The sequence below is a fragment of the Amphiprion ocellaris genome, chromosome 3, assembly GCF_022539595.1.
Source record: "Amphiprion ocellaris isolate individual 3 ecotype Okinawa chromosome 3, ASM2253959v1, whole genome shotgun sequence".
Classification (NCBI taxonomy): Eukaryota; Metazoa; Chordata; class Actinopteri; family Pomacentridae; genus Amphiprion; species Amphiprion ocellaris.
This window is the reverse complement of record NC_072768.1, coordinates 22,630,845-22,656,313: the sequence shown is the minus strand read 5'-3', so window position 1 is coordinate 22,656,313 and position 25,469 is coordinate 22,630,845. Positions and strand designations below refer to the sequence as shown.

At 38.8% G+C, this 25,469-nt stretch overlaps 1 protein-coding gene across 1 annotated transcript in view; it reads left to right on the top strand.

Annotated features, from left to right (window-relative positions):
• The window catches only part of LOC111571170 (copine-8-like), a 77,552-nt gene that overhangs the window by 195 nt on the left and 51,888 nt on the right, over nt 1-25,469 (top strand). The window contains exons 1-4 of the mRNA XM_023274251.3: nt 1-97; nt 14,601-14,641; nt 23,462-23,508; nt 24,813-24,916. The exon at nt 1-97 is cut by the window's left edge and continues 195 nt beyond it. Of these exons, the coding sequence (XP_023130019.1) occupies nt 15-97; nt 14,601-14,641; nt 23,462-23,508; nt 24,813-24,916 (275 nt within the window). The 5' untranslated portion in view covers nt 1-14. The remainder of the gene's footprint in view (nt 98-14,600; nt 14,642-23,461; nt 23,509-24,812; nt 24,917-25,469) is intronic.

The following is a 25,469-nucleotide window of genomic DNA, read 5'->3' as shown; positions in this document are numbered from 1 at the left end:
CAAGCAGCAGCTCGATGAATATGGCGTTTATCGGGGACGCAGACCCCTTCACCGCTGCGATACCTGCCACCAAAGTTGAACTCACGGTTTCTTGCAGGTGAGTGCAAACTACTGCTGTTTCAGCACACCGACATGCAGGAGATATGTTCTGTGTGCATAAAAACCTCTAGTATTTGAAAGGTGACAGTGGTTAACTGGGGGTCACCGTGTGCTGGCTGGATAGTGGAGAGAAAACGCACCAGAAAGTCGCTGCGCTCGTATTTTTTATTGCGAAGTACAGTTTTCTGTGATGGATTTCAACATATAATGCGCCTTTTTTAAAGAGCAGTTTTGTCTTTGCATCACGGTAGTGGAAGTTAAATGGTTATACAGCAGCTTACGTGAGGAAGAAAAGGGAAATCCAGCTGTATTCTCCGACTGTTGGTGGCACTTCGCCTTTGGTTGAGCGCCAGGTGGAGGTCTGAGCTGATAAGTCTTCACTCTGCTTTCAGTTTCCCAGGTCTAGTACAGCTGTCACATGCAGGACTGTAGGAATGTATGTTTGCACCACAGTACATGGCCACTGATCATAGTGTTAATTCCCCTTATTTATGACTGTATCTGAGGATTTCCTGCAGGAGGGATAAATGAAGGATGCACAGGCTGCTCAGTGCACGCAGCAGATTCACTACATCCAGTCAGTTTTCTCAGGTCTCACGCTTCTTAAATGTGTTTAAATGACTGATGATGCGCTCATTTTCTACACAAATGTGCTCACTGGAGAAAACAGCCTTCTCTCCTCGCATCTCCTCTGTGCAGCAGTGTGAGCTGTTGATCCACAACAAGCTGCCAGAGGAGCAGGGCGCCTGCCAAGGTTTGGATTGCTGATTAATTTCTCAATTGAGATTAATTGTTTGGTCAATAAAAGGCCAGAAAGTTGGGAACATGCATTCCAATTTCCTAATGCACACGGTGACATCTTTAAATTAAATTTTGGACCCTTTGAAAGCAAGCCAAGATATTACATTTTCAATCACATCAAACCCTTATTACTTAAAATCTGGAGCTAGGGAGAGTTTGGCAATTTAAAAAAAAAAAAAAAGCCAAACAATTATTCAATTAGTAAAATTGTTGCTAATTAATTTTCAGTTGATTGACCTGATCAATAGTCAATTAACTATTTTGGATCTACATCTCTGAAGACAAAATTCTCTGCTCCAATGATGCTTATTATTCTTTCTAAAGACTTTTACTCTTTGGCTGTTGTGATAATGTTGGTGGAGAACAGCATGTTCAAAAAAACCATACGATTTATATTATATAATCCTCAAAATACAACGGAATTCGATTAGCGGCAGAAACTTTACATAATCCATAAATTGTTTAAACCATCTTTGGGGGAAAAAAAGCCAAGCGCTGTGTGGTTTCTGCCTCTCACGGTGACGATTTTCTGCGTGTCCTTGTTTGATTTTTATTACAGAAAGCATTTGATAGGATGGAACGTGTGTTTGGTAGCTTGTGATCATTTTCCACTGTAAGTGTTTAAATTTTCATTTCCTTCTGAGCACATTTAAAAACTTCTCAGCAATGCTGGCTTAAAAGCTGAGACTTGAAGTGCCTAATTTTTGCCGTTATTCGGTGAAATAACACTGAATTGAATTGATGAAATTTGTGAAACTATGATGGCTATTTGTTTACTGTTTTAGAAGACCGAAGAATTATTATAATTGAGATAAAAAATGTATTTTTTAATTGAAATTTTTTTTTTGCGTTGTAGTTGCAGCCTTACACAGTTCTCTCTGTGGAAGCATCTGCATTCATTCTGTTTCTCTGCTCAGTTATTCAGGTTTTCCTTTAATTTGGTACCCGCCTGTATAAAATCAGTGCAATATTACACCAAATTGCATCTGATTTTGATTATGTGAATATTTTTGGAGCCCGTAGTTGCTGAGAGTTTGTCTTTACTTTCATTTGAGAGGCTGTAACAAGAGAATATTAGTCAATTAGCAAAATAGTTGATTTTACCTGATTTTTTTATTAGTTGCTGCAGTTCTGAAAGCAACTGTCAATCTCCAAACATCTGCCATAATATCAGACTACAATGTAATATATTTAAGTCAAGATATTCTACCCCTATGTAGATATTCCATTAAAAATCAGCCATTTCCAGCTAGAATAGTCATTTACTACATTAACAATGACGAGACCGTATTTCTGATTCATTTACTGTTATCGTCATTGAAAAAACTGCTTTTCTTTCAAAAATTAGGACATTTTAAGTGACCCCAAACTTTTGAACGGTAGTGTATATATAATATTAGTGATTTTAATGCCACTGGGCAAAATTATACATTTTTTGAAAGTGAAAAGTCTTATGATTCAAACAGTGTAAACTATTATGGGATACCACGTTTACAATAGCAGCAGCATCCGTTCCTTCTCTGGTGATAATAGTGTGTACACAGTAGATATACAGCTTCTAACCTTTACAGTCATTCATAGTTGTTGAATCGCTGCTTTCAAATCTTGAAGGAGTTAAATATTGTTCTACAGAAAAATTGAGTCTAAGAAACTTGGTTGGAAACATTAATGAACAGAGGAACAAAGACTTTGGACTGAATTTCATTTCCACTGACCTAAAATCAACTAGCTGTTGCTGTTTTGTGTCTGTCCAAGATAAAAGCCTGATAATGGCTGGACAGAAGAAGTCAGCCTGGTAATGACCTTAATGATTTGGAGATCAGAGCCTGTGAAGACATTTGTTCCAAAATAAGGAAGAATAGTTTTTTTTTTTTTTAAATGATGGAGTCATTAAAGAAAAGCTCTTCTGAGTTATGACTTACCTTAATATTCTTACCAAATGCTGCTCTTTTTTATGGGAACATGATGTATAAGCTTCAGCTTGTATATGTTCATCATGCTGAATAGGAGCAAATAATAAAATGAGCTTTAAAAGGAGCATATAATGATAATGCACGATGTGTAATTAGATATTATGCTTTGTAGTTCACAGCCTAAAAGCTCAATTATTCTAATGCACAGCCCTGCTGATAGCTTGCTGGTTTTGTCCAAGTTCAGTAAAGCTGGGCAACCTGGTGCTTCAGCCCTCACAGGTAGTTTTGATTCAATGTTTTTTTTAAAGCTTTCAAGTATCTCTATCTTTTGAAGAATTTTACTTCCATCTCATGGCAGAGATGAATGTCATTTTACTTGCCATGAATCCAGGCATCACAGACTGACATCTGAAAATTCGAGAGCAACAGGTCTCTTCAGAACAATGCCCCTATTACTCAGCATAGTTGCAGAGCAATTGTCATAGGTGCTATTTCTTTGGGAGAAAGTGGCTCCAAGTGTTCATGGGGACATTACCAGAGTAACCGGGACATTGCTCCTAGTACAGCAAGCTGAGTCCATTTTTATTGCTGTGAGCAGCAGAAGTAGAATTACCTTCCTTTATATTAGATTGGTGGCAGAAGTCTTAGGGAGCCAGACTATACACTGTTGTTGCTTTATTATTTGTTTTTGACTGAACTGACACCTGGGAAATGAGAAGTTGCAATGTGGAGAAGGCAGAAAATAGTAAAGTCAGTTTTTGAAAACATGAATCTTGCACAGTCTGTCAGTAAGGAGGCTCTTAAAGGGGAGCTTGATCAATTTTACACCTCAAAATCAGTTTACGGGAGTCCAACAGTACCATTTAACTGGGGAAACAACTCTTTCATGACTCTGGAGGAGCTTTGTAAATGTTTTTTAAAAAATACTGGTTTCTTGGTTTCCAGGCAGAATTTATAACTCAAAGTTTTTAACAATCTTAAAATCACTGATGATTAGCTGTTTGTGAAGCTCTAATGTTAGAATGGATTTGATTTATTGGACATTATGAGTGTGGTTACAGGCAGATGTGAAACATAGACTGTATATAAAACAAATAAAGCACTCAGTGAGCGCAGTACTCCGGCATGACTACTTAGTCGTATCATTTCCGATGGATGAAATCTCGAAAATAATTGTGGCAGAAGTCATGGCACCATAGAATGTGGCCGTTTAATATAGATGCACCCACAAACAAAATGATGTTGTGCTGAGCACAGGTGTGTGTTATGCATGTGTACGTTATGTACGGATACTGAATCGCGTGATCTAAATATATAACAGGCAGCGGGAACTGATGACACTCAGAAACACCCCCACAATTTAATCAATCGTTTCTTGTATTATTTCCGACGGAAAAGTCCCGCTAAGTCTGCAGTGGTCTATTTGTAGTAGGATCACAATCATGTGCAGGCAGTTGACGTGGTGTTCACTTGTAGTCATAGTTACAGTGATGCCGTGAAGCTATCTCCTTGTCTGTTAGCAACATTTCTCAAAAACGGACTAATGGAGTTGGATGAAATTTTTAAGGAAGGCCAGAAATGACACAAGGACCAAGTGATTAGACTTTGGCAGTGATGTGGCTAAAAGTCTGGATCCACGGATTTGTTAAAGATTTCTGTATCATTGCGAAGTAGCGGTACTGTAACTGTGACTACAAGTGAACACTATGTCAGCTGCCTGCTGATGATCACATGATTGTGATCCTACTACAAATCGATCAACTTATTTGTCAGAAATGATACAAGGAACAATTGATTAAATTGTGGGGGTGTTTCCGAGTTTCGTCTTTCCTACCGCCCGCTACATATTTAGGTCATGAGATTCGGTATCCATACATAATGTGCACATGTATAACACGGCTGTGCTCAGTGCGAGGTCATTTTGTTTGTGGGTACATCTATATTAAATGGTCACATTCTATGCTGCCATGATTTCTGCCAATAATTTTTTCAAGATTTCGGCCATCAGAAATGATACAACGACTGACCAGCCTTGGCGGAGTACTGTGCTCTCTGAGTTGTTTTGTAAATGAGAAAGTTCAATAATTAGATTTCCCATGCAATCATAGTTTCACTCATAAAATTTAAAGACTGGTGTACTACACCGGCACATTCACCGCATTAGTTTGATTATTTTTTTAAGTAGAAAACAGCCATACGCAGGCATTTCTAGCTGCCTGAGTTCACATCCTCCGCAACTGCATCAAAACAAATTTTTTACCAGCCCTCAGTTTGTGGGTGGTGTGATATTCCCACCCTGATGAAAAGCCACTGAAGCATTCAGTCTGGATAGATCCCATCCTTGAGTGAAAGCCCTCCTTCACTCAATAAATCCAAACCATCTCTGGACTCATCACGTGTGTAGTCAAGCAGCAGAAATGACAGATTGATTAACTCAGGTCCAATGTGGTGCGTTGGTGAGAAGAAAAAAACACACACAGGCGTTTGATGAGTGCCCATCGCCTACAATCACAAGGCCTCGGCGACGTACACACACCCAATTTGACCAAATTTTGCGCAGATAGTAAACAGTGAGCATGGAGGGGCCTCAGAGCTGCACAATCGGAAGGACCTTGCAGACATTTGGTTTTTGGAGGAATGTTCGAGCAGAAGGATGTCAATGCTCATGTTGGCTGTCTTCTGATGTGAGTGGTCCACAGCGGAGAGATAGTCGTGACCTTTGGGCACAAAAGGTAGGAAGTGTATCCCGTTGAACAATTGACGTGTTCTGATGTGGCTGTATTGAAGCTGGATGCTGACCTGCTGAGAGGCTGGTCGATGTGTCACAGCCGATGTTGCACTTTCCACGAAGAAGGTGAAGAAAGAGACAGAAAGACTTATTGGAGCAGAGAAAGAATCAAGAGCATGCACGTTTCTTATGTTTCAGTTCTGCCTACAAACGGCCAACATAATAGCAATAAGCAGAATTATTAGACTGCAACTAAGGTTGATTTTTATTGTGGGTAAAAAAATAAAAACAATTGTTAATTGTTTAATTTCATTGTCCTTTGCTGCCATGCCAATCACACGTCAAGGGATGGATGACTAAACTGATCGTCTCAGCTCAACAGTAGATGAGCTGTTCCAGTGTCAGAAAAATGCTTCAGTTGTTGCAATTTACATTTAGACAAATTGTGGAACAAAAGAGAAGAAAACCACACCTATCTTAACAAGGTGTTTTATTTCTCTCTACACATCTGTAAAACATTGACTAGCGTGTTTTTATTGTTTTAAATTGAATTTTTTGCTCTCAATTTTAAAGCTTTGCCTCCTTTGAGTCTGGCCGCAGTTCATCTTCTAGGAAAATTCCCAAGTTGGCTTGAAGTCCTGATGTGTAGGTTTTCACAATTTCTGACTTTGACAACACTGGCCACAGTTTGGTGATGGAGAACTGAAAACAACAGCAACAGCCTTTCACCACTGATCAGAATGATCTGCAAACAACAGATACACAACACCATTTTTCTCCAGACTCACTTTCCTTCAAACATGTAGACACGTAATAACCCCAACCTTCTATATGTTACATGTGGGCTTTAAAGCTAGATAATGAACCTTTCAGAATGAACCTTTCACTGAGAGACTCTGAACAGCACAGTTGCTGAACATAAAGCGTGGTTGGATTCTGCAGAGCTGTCCATGTGTTTAACCAAGAGAGAGCATGTTTGTTTGTCTGGGTGAACAGGAGAGCTTTATCTCTGTGTAGCTCAGATGCATGAGACAATATTGCACTGATGTCGTGTTGTACAGTAGAAAGGCTGTTTCATTATGAAAATGTACAAAAAAGAAATGAAACAAAATATTCAATAATATAAGATAAAACTACTCATCTTGTTTTTATATATATATATATATATATATATATATATATATATATATATATATAGTATCTGGTAATATTGTCATCTGCTGCTTGTCATTTAATTAACTGTTGACACTCAGTGAACTGAACACGGGACTAAAGTGATTAAAAATAAGTGTTGTCATGAGAGGGAGTGTTTTCAGAGCAGCATGGCTCTCAGTTACTTTGCACACTGTAATAATGAGGTGTAAAAATTCTTTCTTGTACAGTTTGTTAATGTTAATATCACTTTTTTTTGCACTTTATTGTTTTTTTTTCTCCTTCATACCTTTTTGTTTTTGTTTTTTCTTAATTACCAGTTAGATCCATTGACTACAACCGGAAATCACAGAATTGCCACCATTTAAACTTGAAGTTTAAATATAAATTTTAGAAAATGAAATCATGCTTAACAAATTTCATGTTTCTTCTCTACTCCATCCTGCTTCATCTTGCTTCATTGTTCCCTAAATCCTTCACAATGTAGGTGGAACAGAGCAAAGAGCATAAAACCGACAGATCAAGTCAGCCTCAGGTGGTGAGACCAAACCACAGGAGGCCCAGTTGGGGGTCATGCTGAGTGGCTGCAATAATGAGTTTTTTGAAGCAGTCATTTGGTCTAATTAAGGCACCAGCCAACCACTGTAGCTTCACCTGGTTACCTCAGAGTGCCGACATGCCGCCATCACATTACTAACCCTCTCTCTTCCTGCCCGCCTCTGTTCTTTTGCTTTCATCTTTTGCATAGCCACTTGCCTGCATTTCTGTGATTGCTGTGGACAGATTTGAAGACATCAGGTTGATTAGTGTCCAGTGTTTGATGCTTTTATGGCTTTCTACTGAGCACAATATAGTAGTATTATTGAAATTTATGCAGAATTTTCAGGTAAGAGGCACTGATTTTATACTATGAGAAGAGTAAATACATTATACAGTATAAACATATATATATATATATATATATATATATATATATATATATATATATATGCACTTTTTTTGTTTACAACATAATTCCATATGTATTCTTTTATAGTTTTGATGTGTTCAGTATTAATCGACAATGTACAAAATAATTAAGTATAAATAACTGAATGAGAAGGTGTGTTCAAACTTTTGACTGGCAGTGTATATATTGAAGTTGATGTGTTGAAAGCAGAAAAATAAGCAAAAATCGAGAGATTAGCAACTTTTACAAGGGTTAAATTGTTATGTCTTGACAGCTGGATCAGAGCATCTCCAGAACAGCAGGTCCTGTGGCTGTTCCTGGAAGAGGTTCAAACAAGGCAAACCAGTGGATGCTCTGGCCAATGTTCTGCTGAGAAACCTCAGTCCCTAGCATTCATGTGGATGTTGCTTTGATTTGCACCGCCTACCTAAGCATTATTACAGACCACGTGCACCACTTTGCGGCTGTGGTGTTCTCTGAATGCAGTGGTCTCTTTCAGTGCCCCACCATGTTTTTCAGGAACAGTTTAAGAAGCATGACAAAGAGTTCATGGTGTTGACTTGGCCTCCAAATTCTCCAGATCTAAGTCTGATAAAGTGTCTTTGGGATGTGTTGAAACAACTGTGATTGTGCCAAAAATGTGACATAAAGGATTTTTTGATAATCAATATAGTGGAAACTAATCGGCCTGTCTGTGTCGATAATACGTAACTATCACTGCAATTAATTGCCTGCACATACTGAGTCACTTCTAATGTGAGTACAGTCATTGGAAGACGTTTTTACTTGCTATAATTGGGATGAAAGTGAGAATGTTGGGGAACTGACTTATCTTCAGGTAATCTGAAGCTAATGTAAATTAGTTTAATCTGGTGTAGCCAATAGTGTTTAGCAGAAAAGGTTTTATTTTTCTTGCTATTCCTCCACTGCAGCTTAGAAAGGAAACATTGTCTAATGAAAATTATCCTACAGAGACCTCGCTATGCACTTCCTTTGAACAATATTGACTGCTGAAGTGTTATATTTACATTACATACTTTTGAATACATTTTTAATGGCCTGTATGAACAGGAAGAATGACTACAGCCAGTGAAACCTGACAGTGTTCATATGTGCACCTGGACTGGTTTTCTACTGAATTTTCTTACAGTTTTTATTGTCATGTTTGAAGGTTAATGCTAAAGGTCTAGACAAAGATAAGGATTGATGAAGCCCTTTTGCTTTCACAGGTAATCAATTGTTGCACATTAGGGGTTTTGCCCCCAACATCTTGCCATGTTTTTTCATCATTTTGCTCATAAAATTTACATGGACTGCTGGCTTCTGTCAGCCAAACAGTGTTCCTTCCTTTCATTATTGGATGGATGTCACTTTCTGCAGTCATATACAAACACAGAGAATTTGAGAAAATCGTTCAAGTTAAGAGTGTCTCAAGTGCTTCAAAGGTGGATTGATCAGCCAGACCCTGAGAGTTTCTTTAGCCTCAATTGACCCCATTGATCCGGTGTTATCCTCTCAGCAGGATGAGCTTGTGCTGTTCATTAGTGTGCCTTTGTTCACAGACGGAGCCTCTTTATTAGCTGATGTATAGCTACACAGACAACTGCAGCTGCTCTAACGGTAAGCAAAACAGTGCACGGGCTTGGAGGGCTAAATGTCAAGCTTGTGGGCTTACAAGAGGCTCTGTGACTGGAGTAATCGCCCACGCTGCAAACTCTCTGGCTATAGGAAGCAAGACGGCAAAGAAAGCCTTCTTGCTGGGATGATTTTCTTACCACTCGTGCCCCTGTGGAGTCCTGTTAGTGTTTGTGGCTACTAACTCTGCCAGGGTTAAAGCTTTCAGTGGCATTGCAGCCACACAGGCTGTAAATGTTTGTGCTCACATCCATCTCAGAACATGTATTAAGTCATTTGGAGAAAAACGAATATTAGGGAATTGTTCCAGAAAGAGTTGTTGGCATCTCATAAATATTACGAGCAAAATTAATTTAGGAGTTTTCATGATAACAGTTACTGTTTACAGCATTTTAAGTGATCGTCTCCTTAAATGGATGTGACCAGTGTGCTATCATAGAGAAATGAATGGAAACTAAAGTCTAAAAATCAGAAACAATATCAGTAAGTTGTGAGTATGCTGCAACCTCTGGGACTGAAAAATGAAAGCAGCACTAAAGTACCAAAACCTGCAGTTCCTCAATTTACCACTTAAGGCTGGTCGTAAAAGCCAACCCCACAGAACCCCATGTTAAAATGTCTAACTTTACAGCAGAAATAAACATAGCTGACTCATAGTTCATTTCCCCATTCAGGACGGCTGTAAAGGGGGTGAATTTTTATATAACTCATTTTAACCCTTAGAGCCCAACAGACACCAAATGAATATTCCTTCTTCTTGGTTCAGTTGGTCTCAAAGCATTCATTGCAGTGAAGGGCAGCACAAAAACAATAGAAACTCTGACTTGCGCTTTCCGATGATGGTAGCTGCTTGTCTATGCAATGAAGTGTCACAGAGAAAAATAATCTTGAATTTACATAAAGTGTAGTCATAGTTACCTGCATGCTGCTGTGTGTCCATCTCTACACCGTTCACTCTTGTTGAATTACTCATGAACTCTTCTTTGCATAGATATAGTTTATTACTCCGCTAAGGTGGCGGAGCCTCGACGGAGTTATATGACAGATCAGCAGTGATTGTCTGTTTGTTAGCAACATGACTCAAAAACAGACTAACGGATTTGGATGAAATTTTCAGGGAAGGTCAGAAATGACACAAGGACCAACTGACTAAATTTTGGCAGTGATGCAGCTTATAGTCTGGATTTGTTAAAGATTTCTGTATCATTGCAGGATAGCGGCACAGCGTCACTGTAACTATGACTACACGTGAACGCTACGTCAGCTGCCTGCTGATGATCACATGATCGCGATCCTACTGCAAATCGACCGTTGTAGACTTATCGGGACTTTTCCGTTGGAAATCATACAAGGAACAATTGATTAAATTGTGGGGGTGTTTCCGAGACCTATCAATTCTTGCCGCCTGCTACATATTTAGCATTATTATCTTTTATCATCTTATATTATCTGTAAAATGCTTCTATTATTCCTAGAAGCATTTTATAAATACTGAAGAAGTAATGGTATAAACATGGATGAAACTTCTGCATGAAGCATATTTTTAATTTCCTCTCACATTTTCACACTCCTGCATCTTGATTAAAAAGTTCCTATCCTTTTTATAATGAAGGCTCCCAGCTAACTAAGACTTTATCAAAATAAACACTGGATCTTACCCTCTCTAATGATACTGAAATTGTTTCTAGATGGTCTCCAACATAGGGCTGACACTGCATCCCACTTTGCATGAAAACTAAATACAAAATAATGGATTTGTTTTTCATTGCAATTATTCAAAAGCTGTGGTCAAAAGATCAAAGCTGGTCACCTGCGTGAAACCAGAAAGTGTCAATCCTAGACTCTGGGTGACCTGAGGCACCATTTGCATAAATTTGCCGGGTCTCCCACCTCTACAAGTAGGCCACTGCATGTGAAACATCAGGTTAATAAAATATTGACAGCTAGTTGCATTCTTTAAGCATATATTTTCCCTAATTTCTGTCATACAGTGTCCCACCACCAATGTCTTGGTATTGCCAGATTCCAGATGATATTTCATACATAGTTATATTTGTGGCTGCTTTGAGTTATGGGGGTACCATCACAGGACAGTCAGTGGCCTGCCTCAGCTCCACTCCACCTCTTCACCCTGTTTGAGGTTAGCTGGAATTTAGGAGGAGTCAGACACACTGGGCCTTAAACTGCTCTTCCGAAGCCTATGGGAGACGTCCTGGAGGGTTCGTCCATCTTTCTATACAGATTGTGAGCAGTAATGAGCTGTTTTTTTTTTTAGTTATTAATACATCTTGCAAAAGACTGGTATAATCCTTCAAGCTTTGCCCAGCCTCTGGATCACACTGGTACATCCAGTGTAAATATGCTTTCTTTAGATGCTTTTTTATGATGCACATATAATAAGGTTGCATGCAGATGTTTGGGAACTGCTGGGCAAATACCATATTTGATAGATTTGAGAAAGAAGAAGTAAATAGAATCCCTGTAGGAAACTGACCTTTAAAATGAGCCTTTTTGCAAATGTTAATGCACGGCTACTTTTCATTTCATTAACTGGAAATCATTTTAGCTTTTATTTGCAAAAGACAAATTTTTGACCTTTGTTAACTTACTGACCCTGAATTGAACATGCAGGTCAAGAATTGTCATTTGCTGTTGTCAGCTGATGATGATTCCAGAGCTGATACATTCTCCGACTCCTCCCATCACTGTCTTTATTTTTTTGCATGTTACTATGGTAGAAGACTAAAGGTAGACAAGCTAGCACTTTTTACCCTGTTGTAATGAAATCCTATTCATCCTCTTTTATGCCTGCTTGCCTTTGTTCCTTTTTTTTCAAGAACACATCTTAGATTATTTCATGTCAGTTGCTCTCAGAGATGGAAGTCCCCGTCTCCCACGCTCACATACAGGTATTTAAAGCTTCAGCTGCCATGTTTAGGTGGCTGTGATGTAACTGGTGGGATTTCAAATGTGATTCTGGTGTCGAGGAGGGACTGCTATCGTAAATGTTTGATGAACTACGAGGCACTCTGCTCGGACCGCCTAGACATTTCCGAGGCTGCCTGTAGAGGAAAAGGGCTTTTTAAAGAGTCGCCCATCTCTATCAAGGCCAGGTGGAAGCCCTCGGGTGCACATGAATCATAGGGAGGTTACCATATCCATAGAAGTGTGTGCACTCCTGCTGCAAACGCACACGCACTTACAGTTGCGTGCAGTCTTTCATACACTTTTTTCCTTCACTGCATCTTGTTTTCTGCCTCCACTCGTACTCCTCTGGGATTCCAACCGGGTACAGTATTCCTTTTTATTGGACATTTATCACATTTGGCAGGTGAAGTCGCCCACTTCTCACTCCTACACAATCTCTCAGACTTTCCGCCAGTCATAAAACTCAGGCCTGATATGACTGGGCTCAATTCCATCGCCTATTATCATTTATTTAAGCTCTCAAAGCTTGGGAAGGGCCGGTGGGCGTGCCCTGACAGCGAAGCAGCAGAGCGTGGCGTTTTACCATCTGGGCCACACTGGGATCAGCACAACATGAGTGCCTGATCTAGATACATCACTAGCCATCAACGGCTTCAAAACACTCGCTGCTTGTCATACAGGACAGGACGGGCGACAGAGTGCTCACCCTGCAGCTAGCATGATAGCAGGAGCCTCTCTCCCCCACACTCACCCTTCGTGCTTTTTCTCTGTCCGCGGTGCACAATAAGGACAAAGTCATGTTGCTGTGATTATTGCAGCTTAAAGTGATACTTTAAAGACCCCTTTTTAAAAATGTAAATCTACCCTGTAGACTCTAAAAGCAGAAAAGTGTGTTGTTTGTTACGGAGGTCAATTGAAACTCACCTCAGTAACTGTGGTATGGCTCAGGTCAACTTTAACTCATGTCAAATACAGTGAACTCCAACAGTGTCAAGACTTTACAGTGGACAAAAAGACATCAAAATGCCCATGGACGCTTGTCAAGCCCATGCTTGTTCATGTTCCATGAGGATGCTTGGTATGATCCAAACGCTTGAGCCATTTGAAGAAGCAATGACAAATGTTAGATTTAGCACTTTAGAGGGTTTGTTGGAAAATGTTCTTGCTGCAAACTGTCTGAATGTGTAGAGTGAAGACCTACTGTCTGTATTTAATTTAGTTACATATTTGCTGTGCATTTTGCTGTCATTTATCACCTAACCTGAAGGAAGTCTTTTTTTTATTGTGCTTGCCAATTTGCACGTTTTCCACAGAAATATTTTCTTCCTGAAATTCTCATTTAATTGCTGCCTGCTGTAGATTTCATACTGAAGTGATGTAAGTGTTCAGAAAACATAATTCAATCCAGCAACTCTGCTCACTGATCGTAAACAACATGGCAGTTTAACTCTATGGATAATTTCTGACTGTATTTTGTGATTTTGTGACAATGAACTGGATTCATCTTTAAGGTGTGACATATTATTGTGTCCACTGAATGAGTGTCTGTCTATATTAGCTTCCAATGTGCTGCAAAATATTTTCAATGGCTCGACAACTACCTGCTGATGGCCACTTTATTTAATCGTGTGGACTGGCTCTATCAAAGCTTTGTGGAGTTCTAATGTAACATTTGGCAGGAGTACAAGCTGAGTGAGTGAATGAAGGCTTCACTTTGGCCCCTTGGGGGGTTGTTGGACTCCTGACTGCTGCTCCCTGAGACCTGGACGCTGTAAGCAAATGACCCAGTTAAAACCACAAAGGCCCACTGTTGGTGACGTAAAAGGCCAGGTCTCCCTTTCCTGAACCCAAGCTGCTCCTCGATTTCCTTTTTCTCAGGTCTCAGACAGCTGTGACATGTCTTCTTTATGTGCTTATTTAATTCCTTCGGAGCTGTTCAACCGTGGAGTACCTCAGCAGCACCGAGCATCTGCTCCGTGATGGGACTCTGGTGCATTTATCCCTCCCCGTGCAAAGAGCAAAGACTGGAGTGTCATATAAATTTGATGGCATCCTCCACTGTTGCTTCTGGCAGTGAGAGAGTGTAAAAAAAAAAGTGGAAATAGGTCCTCTTTTCTGCTGTTTTCTCTGTATGTTTGAAATATAAATGGGCTCCACTTTACGCATGATTTTATAGTCTGCTTAATGTCGCTGCCTGGATGACTGGATGAAATGGCTTTGGTTAATCAAGTCAGAGGAGGATTATGGGTAAACAAGTTGTCGGGGTCAGTGAGGGAGCTAATAAGGGGAGTTTTAATGATGTAATAACTTTCTAGTTGCAGCTTCTTTCCTGAAGTAGGAGAGCTGTGTAATTATTATTTATGTCAATGTGTCTCTTTGTTTGCTTGTTTTTCAGAAACCTGTTGGATAGAGACACGTTCTCCAAGTCTGATCCAAGTAAGCTCGCCTCTCACACACTAACACACACACACAAACAGAGATCCACACAACAGCTCCCAGCAGGTTCAACGCACATTTATGCGCATGCTCACATGCACGTGTACACGTGGACATTAAATTCTGCAGACGGACAGAAATATCCACGGACAAACATCCACCACATGCAGGCAGATTTTAACTACACCAACACAAGCTTGCATGCACTACACACACACACACACACACACACACACACACACACACACACACCCTCTCTCTCTGCCTTGCCTGTGTGAATCAGTAGACATTTGCATATGTCAGGGGTCGTATTCGTCACTCGTTCTCTGCTCTCAATGTGAGTGAGGGGAACCAGATCATCTTCACACACAAACCAGCCACTTCCCTCCTACAGATTAAAATGCACACACACACACACACACACACACACACACACACACACACACACACACACACACACACACACACGCACGCACACTCTTCACTTGCTTGACAGCAGGGGTTCAATTTGACAACTGGTCCAGTGGTTTTTAAAGGCCCAGCCTGCAATCCAGCAGTAATTTGCCTTGATAGAGGAACATAAATGTTAGATTGAAGTTTTTCCTTGTAAACATGCAAACTGAGTTCTCATTTTAGAGAATGGCTTTGTGTTTAGCTAGCATATAAACACATGAGCTTGGTATCAAACCTTAATGCTTTTTTGAAACAGACTTAAATGCACCGCCACACTGCCACCACCAAAACACAGATCATTTCCAGACCAACAGACACGTGGCGTAATGAATGAAAGTGAGCGTTGGTAAAAGTTTGTTTGTTCTCACCTAGTGTGTCATAGGATAAGAGAACCCATTTTGCTCATCAAGCACTTCTACATTGTTTTTAAAAATCTGGAAGAGAAATGCTGAAAATCTAGCAGCAAGTTTGTCAAAAATATCTTAAATCAACAGTCTAACATTCAAACACTGTAGAACTGTCAAACTAACAGAAAATATCTGTAAAATGGATATTTTTAGCTGATTTAAATACACTAAAACAGTATAATTTTACCATCACACACTGTAAAAGAATAAATTACTATATCCTCAATCTGACAGTTGAAGTGAAGGACAGTTGAATTTGACTTCAGCTCTCAGGTTGGGGACATTACACTGAATTAATCACACCTGTGGGTACACCTATGAATGCTGCTCACCCTCTGTGTGCCAGCTGAGCAGAAAGAAGACAAAGCCCATGTTTTATTAAAACACAATTTATTAAGTCATGTTAACATGTGTAGCCTTTCATTGTTGTCTGGTGGAACAGTGAGGCAGGTCTCTAACAGCACCTCTCTGATCACCTCATTTACATCATGAAGGACAGCATTTAATAACCAATTACTTGTGTGATTGTGTGTAATAGCAATGATTTATGATTGTGATCACTAAATCTGACATGTGACTCTCTCAAAAGACAATTGTATCGTCTTGTCTGATTTTGGAATTATTTGTTTATCAGTGGTTTCTGATTTAAGTCAGGTCAGATTTAGAGCATTTGAGCAACTTCAGAGCTTTTTTAATTTGTGGAATTACAGTGATCAGCCTTACTTTTGCAAATTCAATTGGACCCCAGCTCGACTAAATGCTAAGAACAGATCCTTACATACTTTCATACACATGCAAGTTTAAAGACTATTTCCTTGTTGTTTTCATCTGTCAATCTTCCTTTGTGTAAAGAAAACTGTGTTTTTTCAGTTAGTAGACGTCTAAAGATAAACGTGTTTCGAGGAAAATACTTACTCAGTTTTGTTAAATATCCTTTTTACCTTCTATCCATCCGTGGTGTAGTAAGCATTTTTTACTGATTACTGATACAAGCACTTCTTTATGACGTGACAGTTCTAATAAAGAGGCACTCAGTACACTGAGAAGACAACACAATCCTGTATTATCTCTAATAGTCATTAAGGGCAATGTACTGGTTAATAATACTGTCATGAGTAATTGAATGGAAATTGTATAATTGAATAATTGTAAGTTATTAAATTAATTGCCAACTATTTTGATAATGAATTCATTTATTCTCTGATACCCGCCTCTTAAATTGAAATGTTTTCTGGTTCTCTTCCTCCTCTATGACAGCAAACTAAATATCTTTTAGCTGTGGACAAAACAAGACATTTACAAATATTATATTGGACTTTACTGATGAAATACTGATCAGCATTTTTCTGAAATTTTCTCACTTTGAAGACCAGATTAATTGACAGTGCAAAATAAGTATGAATTAGTAAGACCTTGTTTTGTCACCAAACATTGTCTCTCATTTCTACAATGTTTGTTTCACAGTTGGTTGTGCTACTAGCATGAGCAAAGTGCCTGAATGCTGTGCTGTGTTAGTTCTTCTTACCAGTGCAACTTGTATTAAAAGTCCCATGTTGTGCTCTTTTTCAGCAAATTAATCAAAGTCTCACATGTCCCCTCAGTGCGTTTTTCAATTTTTAGCTCAAAATACCAGAAAATGGTTCATTTCACCAGGACTTTATAACCTCTGGTTTTAGGGCTGCTCTAAACGTTCTATTTTTCTCTGAAAACAATGAGCTGCTGCTGTTCCTGTCCCCTTCAGGAAGAACATACTGTCTGCATCTGTGATTGACAGCCAGAGGAATGGCAGAAATAAATGTCTCAGTATATTAGCAGCTTTTATTTTACACCTCCAAATTTACAACTAGAAAAACACTCAGAGAGGGTAGTACTCCGTCAAGGCTGTTCATGCCCCCATATGGCATTGTCAGAAATGCAAGATTTTTTTTTTTTTTTTTTTTTTTTAGAAATGCAGCATTTGTTTATTAGTTATGGATGACTAGAAATCACAGCAACATAGAATGTTGCCATTTAATATAGATGGACCCACAAACAAAATAACCTTGCGCTGAGCACAGGTGTGTGTTATGCATGTGTATGTTATGTATGGATACCAAATCGTGTGACCTAAATATGTAGGCGGGAATTGATGGGACTCAGAAACACCCCCACAGTTTAGTCAATTGTTCCTTGTATCATTTCCAGACAAATCCCAATAAATCCGCAGTGGTGGATTTGCAGTAGGATCACAATCGTGTGATTGTCAGCAGGCAGCTGACGTAGTGTTCGCTTGTTGTCATAGTTACAGTGACGCCGTGCTGCTATCTCGCAATGACACCGAAATCTTTAACAAATCCGTGGATCCAGACTAGGAGATGCATCACTGCCAAAATCTAATCAGATGGTCGTTGGGTCATTTCTGACCTTCCCTGAAAATTTCATCCAAATCCGTTTGTCCATTTTTGAGTAATGACAGACAGACAGACAGACAGACAACCCAAGTAACCAGTAACAACAGCAAAACATAATAAATTCGATTTTCAACATATGGGACCTTTAAAGATGCTATTTTTCCACTCTTCCTCTCAACAATTTAACAGAGCATAGGTTGCAATCTGCTTTACTTTTCAAAATGGTTAACATGATCCTCTTCTGCTACAACATTATGTTGCTGTAAGGTGGTATCACGCGTGGCTGTATCTGGGTAGTTTGTATGTGGCAGTACATGAGCACAGAGACAGACTGATACCTGATAGTGGTATTGATGCATCCCTAAAACTCTGTGGTGTTTTTAGCTGTGGTTGGTGGTGTGTGAACCCATAATTGATGAGCTCCCAGAATTGCGGATTGGACCTTTAAATGTCAGACGATGGGAAAGGAGGATGAGCAGCCCTGCCCATCCCAACATTTATGCAAGGAGGCACTTGTGCTGCGTCCATGTCTCTGCTCTGCTGACAGCACTGGCCCCAGTCACACAGCATTAGACCGCCTCAGCAGAGCCACGCTCTCACACACACACACACACACACACACACACAAAAGCGCACACATCGAGGGCCTTAGGCAAGCTCACGTACCATATTCATATTAGCTTGTAAAGCTGAACAACAATCCAGTGTTTCTCGTTTGCCCATGTTTGTGTGCTTATATGTGTGTGTATGATCGCTGTTGTTCCTGTGATGCATGAATGTGGATGTGCTTTGATCAGTCTGCTTCAGCAGATCGGAAAGGGCATTAAGCAGACAGGAACATTATCAAAGTATCCACCGTTGCTATCGCCTACATTCAAAAAAGAGATGGTGTTAGCGATGCTGCTGTCAGTCTCCTGCCCTCATCATTAGCCTGATGAATAGGCCGAGTTGCAAGTGCAGCCGTACTGATGGAGAGGATGCAACGCTACTTACAGGCGTGTGATTGATGTATCGCTTTTCCCCCCGCACAATAACACAGAGACCATGTGTCATCCGATGCTTCGTGGCAAGATTAAAGGATGACTGTATATTCAACAAGCTGAGCCCCAGCGCGCTGCACACCATCCACAATGCAACATATACAGCATCCACAGTGACAGTCTGCCAAAACACAGCAAGTTTGAGCACTTCTGCAGTCGCGCCCGACTCAGGGTAATTAGGACATGTGTTCTTGGTGTTTGCCCTCAAAAACAGTGTGACATTTTCAACACGGCTATGAACATTCCACTTGCAAAATGGTAGTAATCATATAGTGTATCTGGGCTTCACTTCAGCTCTGTTCTAAATGATAAAATGTCAGTTTTGGAAACTGGAATCCATCAGTTGGGCCTCATGATTTAGAAAGCAGAAGGATTTTCACACACAGTCACGACTGTTAATGAATCCATGATTAAGTCAGTCATGTCATTTCATCAGTTGGTGGCATCTCATACATTAACTCAGGCATAAATTTACAATTAATTAATGCTGCCGGTAATGATGACACGTGTTGCCTCAGTGGAAGGTGCTGCCTTCATAATCAGATGTCACAAGATCAACTCTAATTCTTTTTTAATGCAGCTCTCACAGTGACTCTGTGAATCTGATTGCCCATGTGGCTTTTGTTTGTTTTTTCGATGGCTGTCCCTGCTGACCGGACCTTTATTCGGGAATTTTTCTGCTGCATTTAAATTATTTCACCTTTTGGCTTCACTAAGCCTCTGTCCTGCAGATAAAATATAAACTCCCAACTTGTCAAAATGAATCTACTTACTTTTCCATACAAACAGCAGGTTTAAACAGTGTCACGTAAGAAACAGAAAAGCAACATTTTGATTATTTGAACAAGTGTTTTTGTCATTACTGTGAGCGAATTAAAGGTGTAGCCATAAATTAGACACGGTAGTTGGGTTTACGAATGCAGTCTTGATCGACACTAACCACACACTACGTGGACTTCATTTAACATTCTTTATTAATTATGGTGAACGTGTGAGTCCCTGCTGTGTGTGTGACAGATATCAAAGACTGTAAGGGCTGCCATAAACACTAATACAAAAACATACAAGTGCATAATAATAACAGAATAAATACCAATCATGGCTGCTACAGAAATCAAACCTGCAATCTTCTTTTTACAGAACATACTGTAACCACCAAACAACCAGTTGACCATCCATGCTGTGGATCCCCATGGGTGGTCCACCAGCCACGCAGACCATCTTAGTAGTTACTTAGCACTCAGCATAAGCTGACAGGCCCATGTCTGCTGCATTTCTTTTTTTCTTTTTTAGTGCTTTCGTGCAAATAGGACAAGGACAAGCAGAGGTTGTTGTTGTGGCCTTTTAGACTGATGATTGTTGCTCGGGTGGAATGGGTTGGAAACAGGTTCCTCTGGACTCCTTATAAAGTATGTTTTACGATGGTTCCCAAAGGATGGTGCTCAGTTCAGATCAGAGTGATAAACAGCAGCCATAAAAGACAGTAGTTTTTGTATTTTGAGGTCTGTAAGTTTGGATATTTGTGTTTTAAGCCACAGTGAACAGATAGATGAAATGTATCTTGCTGTTTTAATTACTAATTTCAAAGTTATCCAACTGGATTGGATTAGATTGTACAAATTATTTATTAATCCATTACCAAGTTTGTACATTTTAAAAGTTTCACTAATTACCTGTGTCAAACTAAATCAGTTTCATTATAATAGCAGATGAGCTATCTTGGCTATTAAAGATTTAAGATTCATTTTGCAGTGAATTGTAGCATCATGAGTTGTAACGTAACATTAACTAACAGAGTGGCCAACCTGTAAAAAAAATGCTAATTTTAAGTAACAGTTGATATGACTATTTTTTAATGTAGCTGTATATGAAGACAAATAAATAAATATAAATAAATAAATAGCAACAAATAATTCTGCATTAGATGATTTTATTAAGCTAGCTAATAATTTAGTGCGACTTTTTTATCTTTATTAAGTATCAGTAATATCTGTATAACTCTTAGCCCTGGTATACATCAAGCTAACTTAGTTAAACTTATTTGGTCATATAGCAAGATAGTTGTGTCTTTAATTAAAAATCTCTCCAGTTTACAGCATATTAAACAGCATTTTGATATACAGCAGATAGTTACTGTGTATAAATATTTTGTAATAAATGTGTGACAGCATTATCTTCAGCTAATGCTAACAGTCTTCATTGAGAATGAGGGAAAAATTTAGGATTAGGATAACATGTTTTTTTTCCTTGAATTATTGCCATAATTTGAAGTATAATGTGAATGTAGCAAGACAGCATTGGGTACAGAATTATTAAATATCATTTTAGTTGAGTGTTTGAGTGGATATGCTACGAACCATATTCCATAAATTCTACTTCCTTTATTGTATATTGTATATTAGCAAACTGCTTAATGCTAACGTAGTCGGTTGCATCAGTCACTGGCAAACAGTTTTGGTCACCACACATTTGCTGCAGTGTCGTATTTTGTGCAACTATTCTAGTCTGCCTGGCAGAGGCCATTGTTGCTAGAAATGCTGTGAAATGCTGGCAAACATAAACTGACATATTCACTAAAAGTTTACTAACTGGTGGCAAACCATCTGCTGAAATGTTTTGTAGCGGCAAACTTCTCATCATTGCCACAATGTTCCTGGAAGTTTGTCACTCGTCGCCAAAACTGGCAAACCCGTAATAACATTTTCTGTAAAGCTAATGTCTTTGCTGCAAAAGTACACCTGGCAGTGACTGTGAGTGAAAGTTTAGCAATAACTAAACTTGATGTAAAAACTCATTTTAGTACACTGAAAAAATTGTTCAGTCACTTAAATTGTTAGTATCCATAGTAATCCATTTGGAATGAGGTGGAAATATGTGATTACATTGACTTAACTGACATTATAACTGTACTTGGAGGTACTTTGAGGTAATTTGTTGTGTACTCAATTCAAAATGTACCCAATTTACATCATTACATCTAATTTTGACTGGACAATGCGGCGTATATTATTATCTTTATGCTTCGGTTAACTTAAATGAGTTACTGCTATCTCCTTTGCAAGGTAACGTTAGCTTTTCCACTAGTTTTGGTCTGTTATGTAACAGCTGCACCTGAAAGTTAGTGGAAGTCTTTAGTAATATTTAGTGTAATGATTAATGTCTATGTAAATACTCCTTCTTTTGCCAGTGCAGTTTTGATGTGTTTGTTTTATAATTGCTAGTGTATATTTCAAATAAGGTGAGAATATGTGATCAATCCAACCTCACTAACATTATTTGGCCATGTAGCTCTTATTAGCATAATTTAAGGTTGTAAATATAATTGAAAATGTACCCAGTTTCCATCACTGCTGAACTTAATTATGAGTCAGGGTGAATACGTCGACCACATTCTAACTTTTTTGCTCTTCAGTTTAAATGAGTTATCATATTAACAAGCTGACTTTAACTTAATTCAGTTAGCTACGTCTGTCTTTACCCTAAAAACTCATTTGTGTTGTGTCTGCTCTTTAAATGTCCCTCTTTTTACTTTAAACAAAATAGGTTAACTAATAGGTAGCGAGGTAGTATTAGCTTTGTTAGTTGGCTGAGTTAATGTTTGTAAATATTTAATATGTTTAACAGCTTAATGTTTTATATTTTCTATGTGTATGTATGTTTCCAAGCTGTCATGTAGTATAAATCTAGAAAACCTGTACGTAGTATACAAATACTGTATGTTATATCTAGGCCTCACTTTGAACCTAGGAATTACTGGTGCAGGGAACACTTAATTATCACTCCAAATTAATTCATCAAACTTGTATTACTGAGATCAAGATCTCTTTTGCAAGGAGAGACCTGAGTTGTCAGATATATGAAAAGAGATAAGATGCACAAGCTACAAAAAATAACGACATGCTACATGATGACATCTTTTTTGTCACATATTAAAAATAAATATCTAGAACTTATATTGTATTCACAGTTGGAAGGAGAGTGTCGACTGTAATTTATTCATGATAAAATCTTACTTTGCATTTCCTCTATCACACTATTCACTCTTTCTTTACCAGTTAAAGCACGGTGTCTGGTCCCAGTGGGGTTCATAGCTGTCAGCCGCTGCCATGTGACAGATGTGTGTGAATACAGTAACGACTGCTAAAATGCAAATGAAATGTCATTTTAGTGCCAGCTGATTGCCTCACTCTGTTCTCACCAGTGGTCTGTCATCAAAAAACACTCCAGGACTCCTTGGGATGGAGATGCTCGAATGTCAATAAGAAGGAGTTTCCTCCACCCACACAAACACTCACTCATCCCATCCCCATCCTCCCCTTCGCTCCCTCATCTTCCCCTCTCTGAAATATCATCGTGCTGCAAGCAAAGTTCTAGTGACATTTAATTAGGGAGTTTTCCTCTCATGTTGGGGTCCAGGGAAAGAACACGCTCTCAGCTGACTTCTCAGCGCTGTTTGTTCATTGTTAAATACTCTTCAATCAGTCTAACCCTCTCCTGTTTGTCTCCCCTTCTCTGTTTCTAATTCAACAGTTTGTGTCCTGTACACTCAAGGAATAGCCAACAGGGAATGGAGAGAGGTGAGTACAGTGGTGGGATGGTGGGGGCAGCTAGATACTGAAACAGTACAAGGCTCGTAGAAATAAAAATATATAGAAAGCTTTCCTTTGAACCAGCTTATAGTATTTGTTAAATGATAACATGATGACCAGTTATGGATTTTTTTTTTTTTTTTTTTTAGAAAAAAATATCTCACATTGTAAATTACAGCTGCAAATTTTGCAAAAGAGGCCCCAGGTCTTATTTCTGAGTATTAGAAGACTTCTGCAACCACTAACTAGTTTTTCCATTTGTCTGGGATCCATGAAGTCGCAACATTCGGCTGACATGCCACTATCACCCATTGAGACTGGCCGACTTCCTTACGTCATGTAAGGAACTAAAAGAGCGTGCCAAATGATTACGTGACAGATGGAAACCACATCAGCCCTGTGAAGCTGGAATATTTACTTCTAAAACACAAAATCAGCAAAGGAATGAAAAACAGTTCAGATTTATATTTGTTAATATGCTATTTAATCACTGCTTTGTACGGATGCTCTATACTGGGTAGATCAGTTACAAACACAACAAGCCTCAAATTACAGCAATAACGATTAAAAGAAACAAATGTCAGGTTTCCTTAACATAAAATTAACTAAATAATAAAATAAAAGTCAGATGTATAGTTAGCTACCTAAATTCCATCAGTTAAAGTGGAATAATTTGGCCCTCTATAGCTCTGAACTAAAGATCTGATTGTGAAAAAAACATATAGATATATTTCATGAATAAATATATAAATAACATAAAGTCGTGATTACTTTTACAAAAATATCCTTTTGTTTATTTTTTAAAAGCATGTACTTGCTGTATATCTAGGCCTAAGTTTTAACCTTAGAACTACTACTGCAATTGAAAACTTAAGAGAAAAGTTAACACTAAAAGTTACTGTAATATGAAAAAAATAGTATACCTACAGTATCAGATGTAGATACCTACATTTAGGACTTACTTTGTCAGATTCAGTAGTTCGCTGTAGGAAATGACTAAACCTTCACCAGTCTGGTAAACTTCAGCATGATTTTGCAGATTGGCATGTTGGCACACAAACATTTGTCACATTATGGGTAGGAAATGCACTTAAGTGTGTTCAATTTAAGCAGTGAACAAAAGATTCTGCGGCACAGCGTCATTAACGAGTACATTTTCAACTTTTAACAAATAAACCATCACAAAATTAGTGTTTTTATAGGATTATAAACTGAATATATAACAAAGTAAGCGTAATTGAAGGAGTCCTACAGCCAGTAACCAAACATCACTTTTCTCATATGTCTTCTAGTTCGGCAGGACAGAAGTCATAGACAACACCCTCAACCCCGACTTTGTCCGAAAATTCATTCTGGACTACTTCTTCGAGGAGAGGCAGAATCTACGCTTTGACCTGTGAGTTAACAATTGACTTATGCGTGCTGAAGTGTGTGTGCTTGTTCTTGTGCGTTTGTGTGTGTTCTGCAGGCGTGGGTGAAAGTGCTGCTCTGTGTGGAGCAAAGTTGAGTTGTGACTGAAATATTCATGGTTTTTCGCAGAGGGAGATGTAAAGTCTTCTCTCTTTTAAATAAAAGACAAGTTTTTCATGCCACTTTTTCCCCAGCATTTCCATTTGGAGTCATCCCATTCATACAACACTTTAAGACAACATCGGGCCAGATGGCCACAGTGAATCACTCATTTTATGATGATTGTGGTCCATTTGGTGTTGGTCGTTTCATCGTAGTATCCAACAAAATGACAACTTTGTCGTCACAGCAGTATGTTAATGGAACAAACCCCCTAAAGCCACTTTTATTAATCTTTTTTTCCTCACATTATATTTTAATAGATTCAAGTCACGTTTTAGGGTGCTATGTAGTTGACAAAAAGCCCCTAAGAAAGTCACAAATAAGCACATTTTAACAGCAGATGCAAAAGATTGCTTGGTCTTAATCCTTTTAGACCT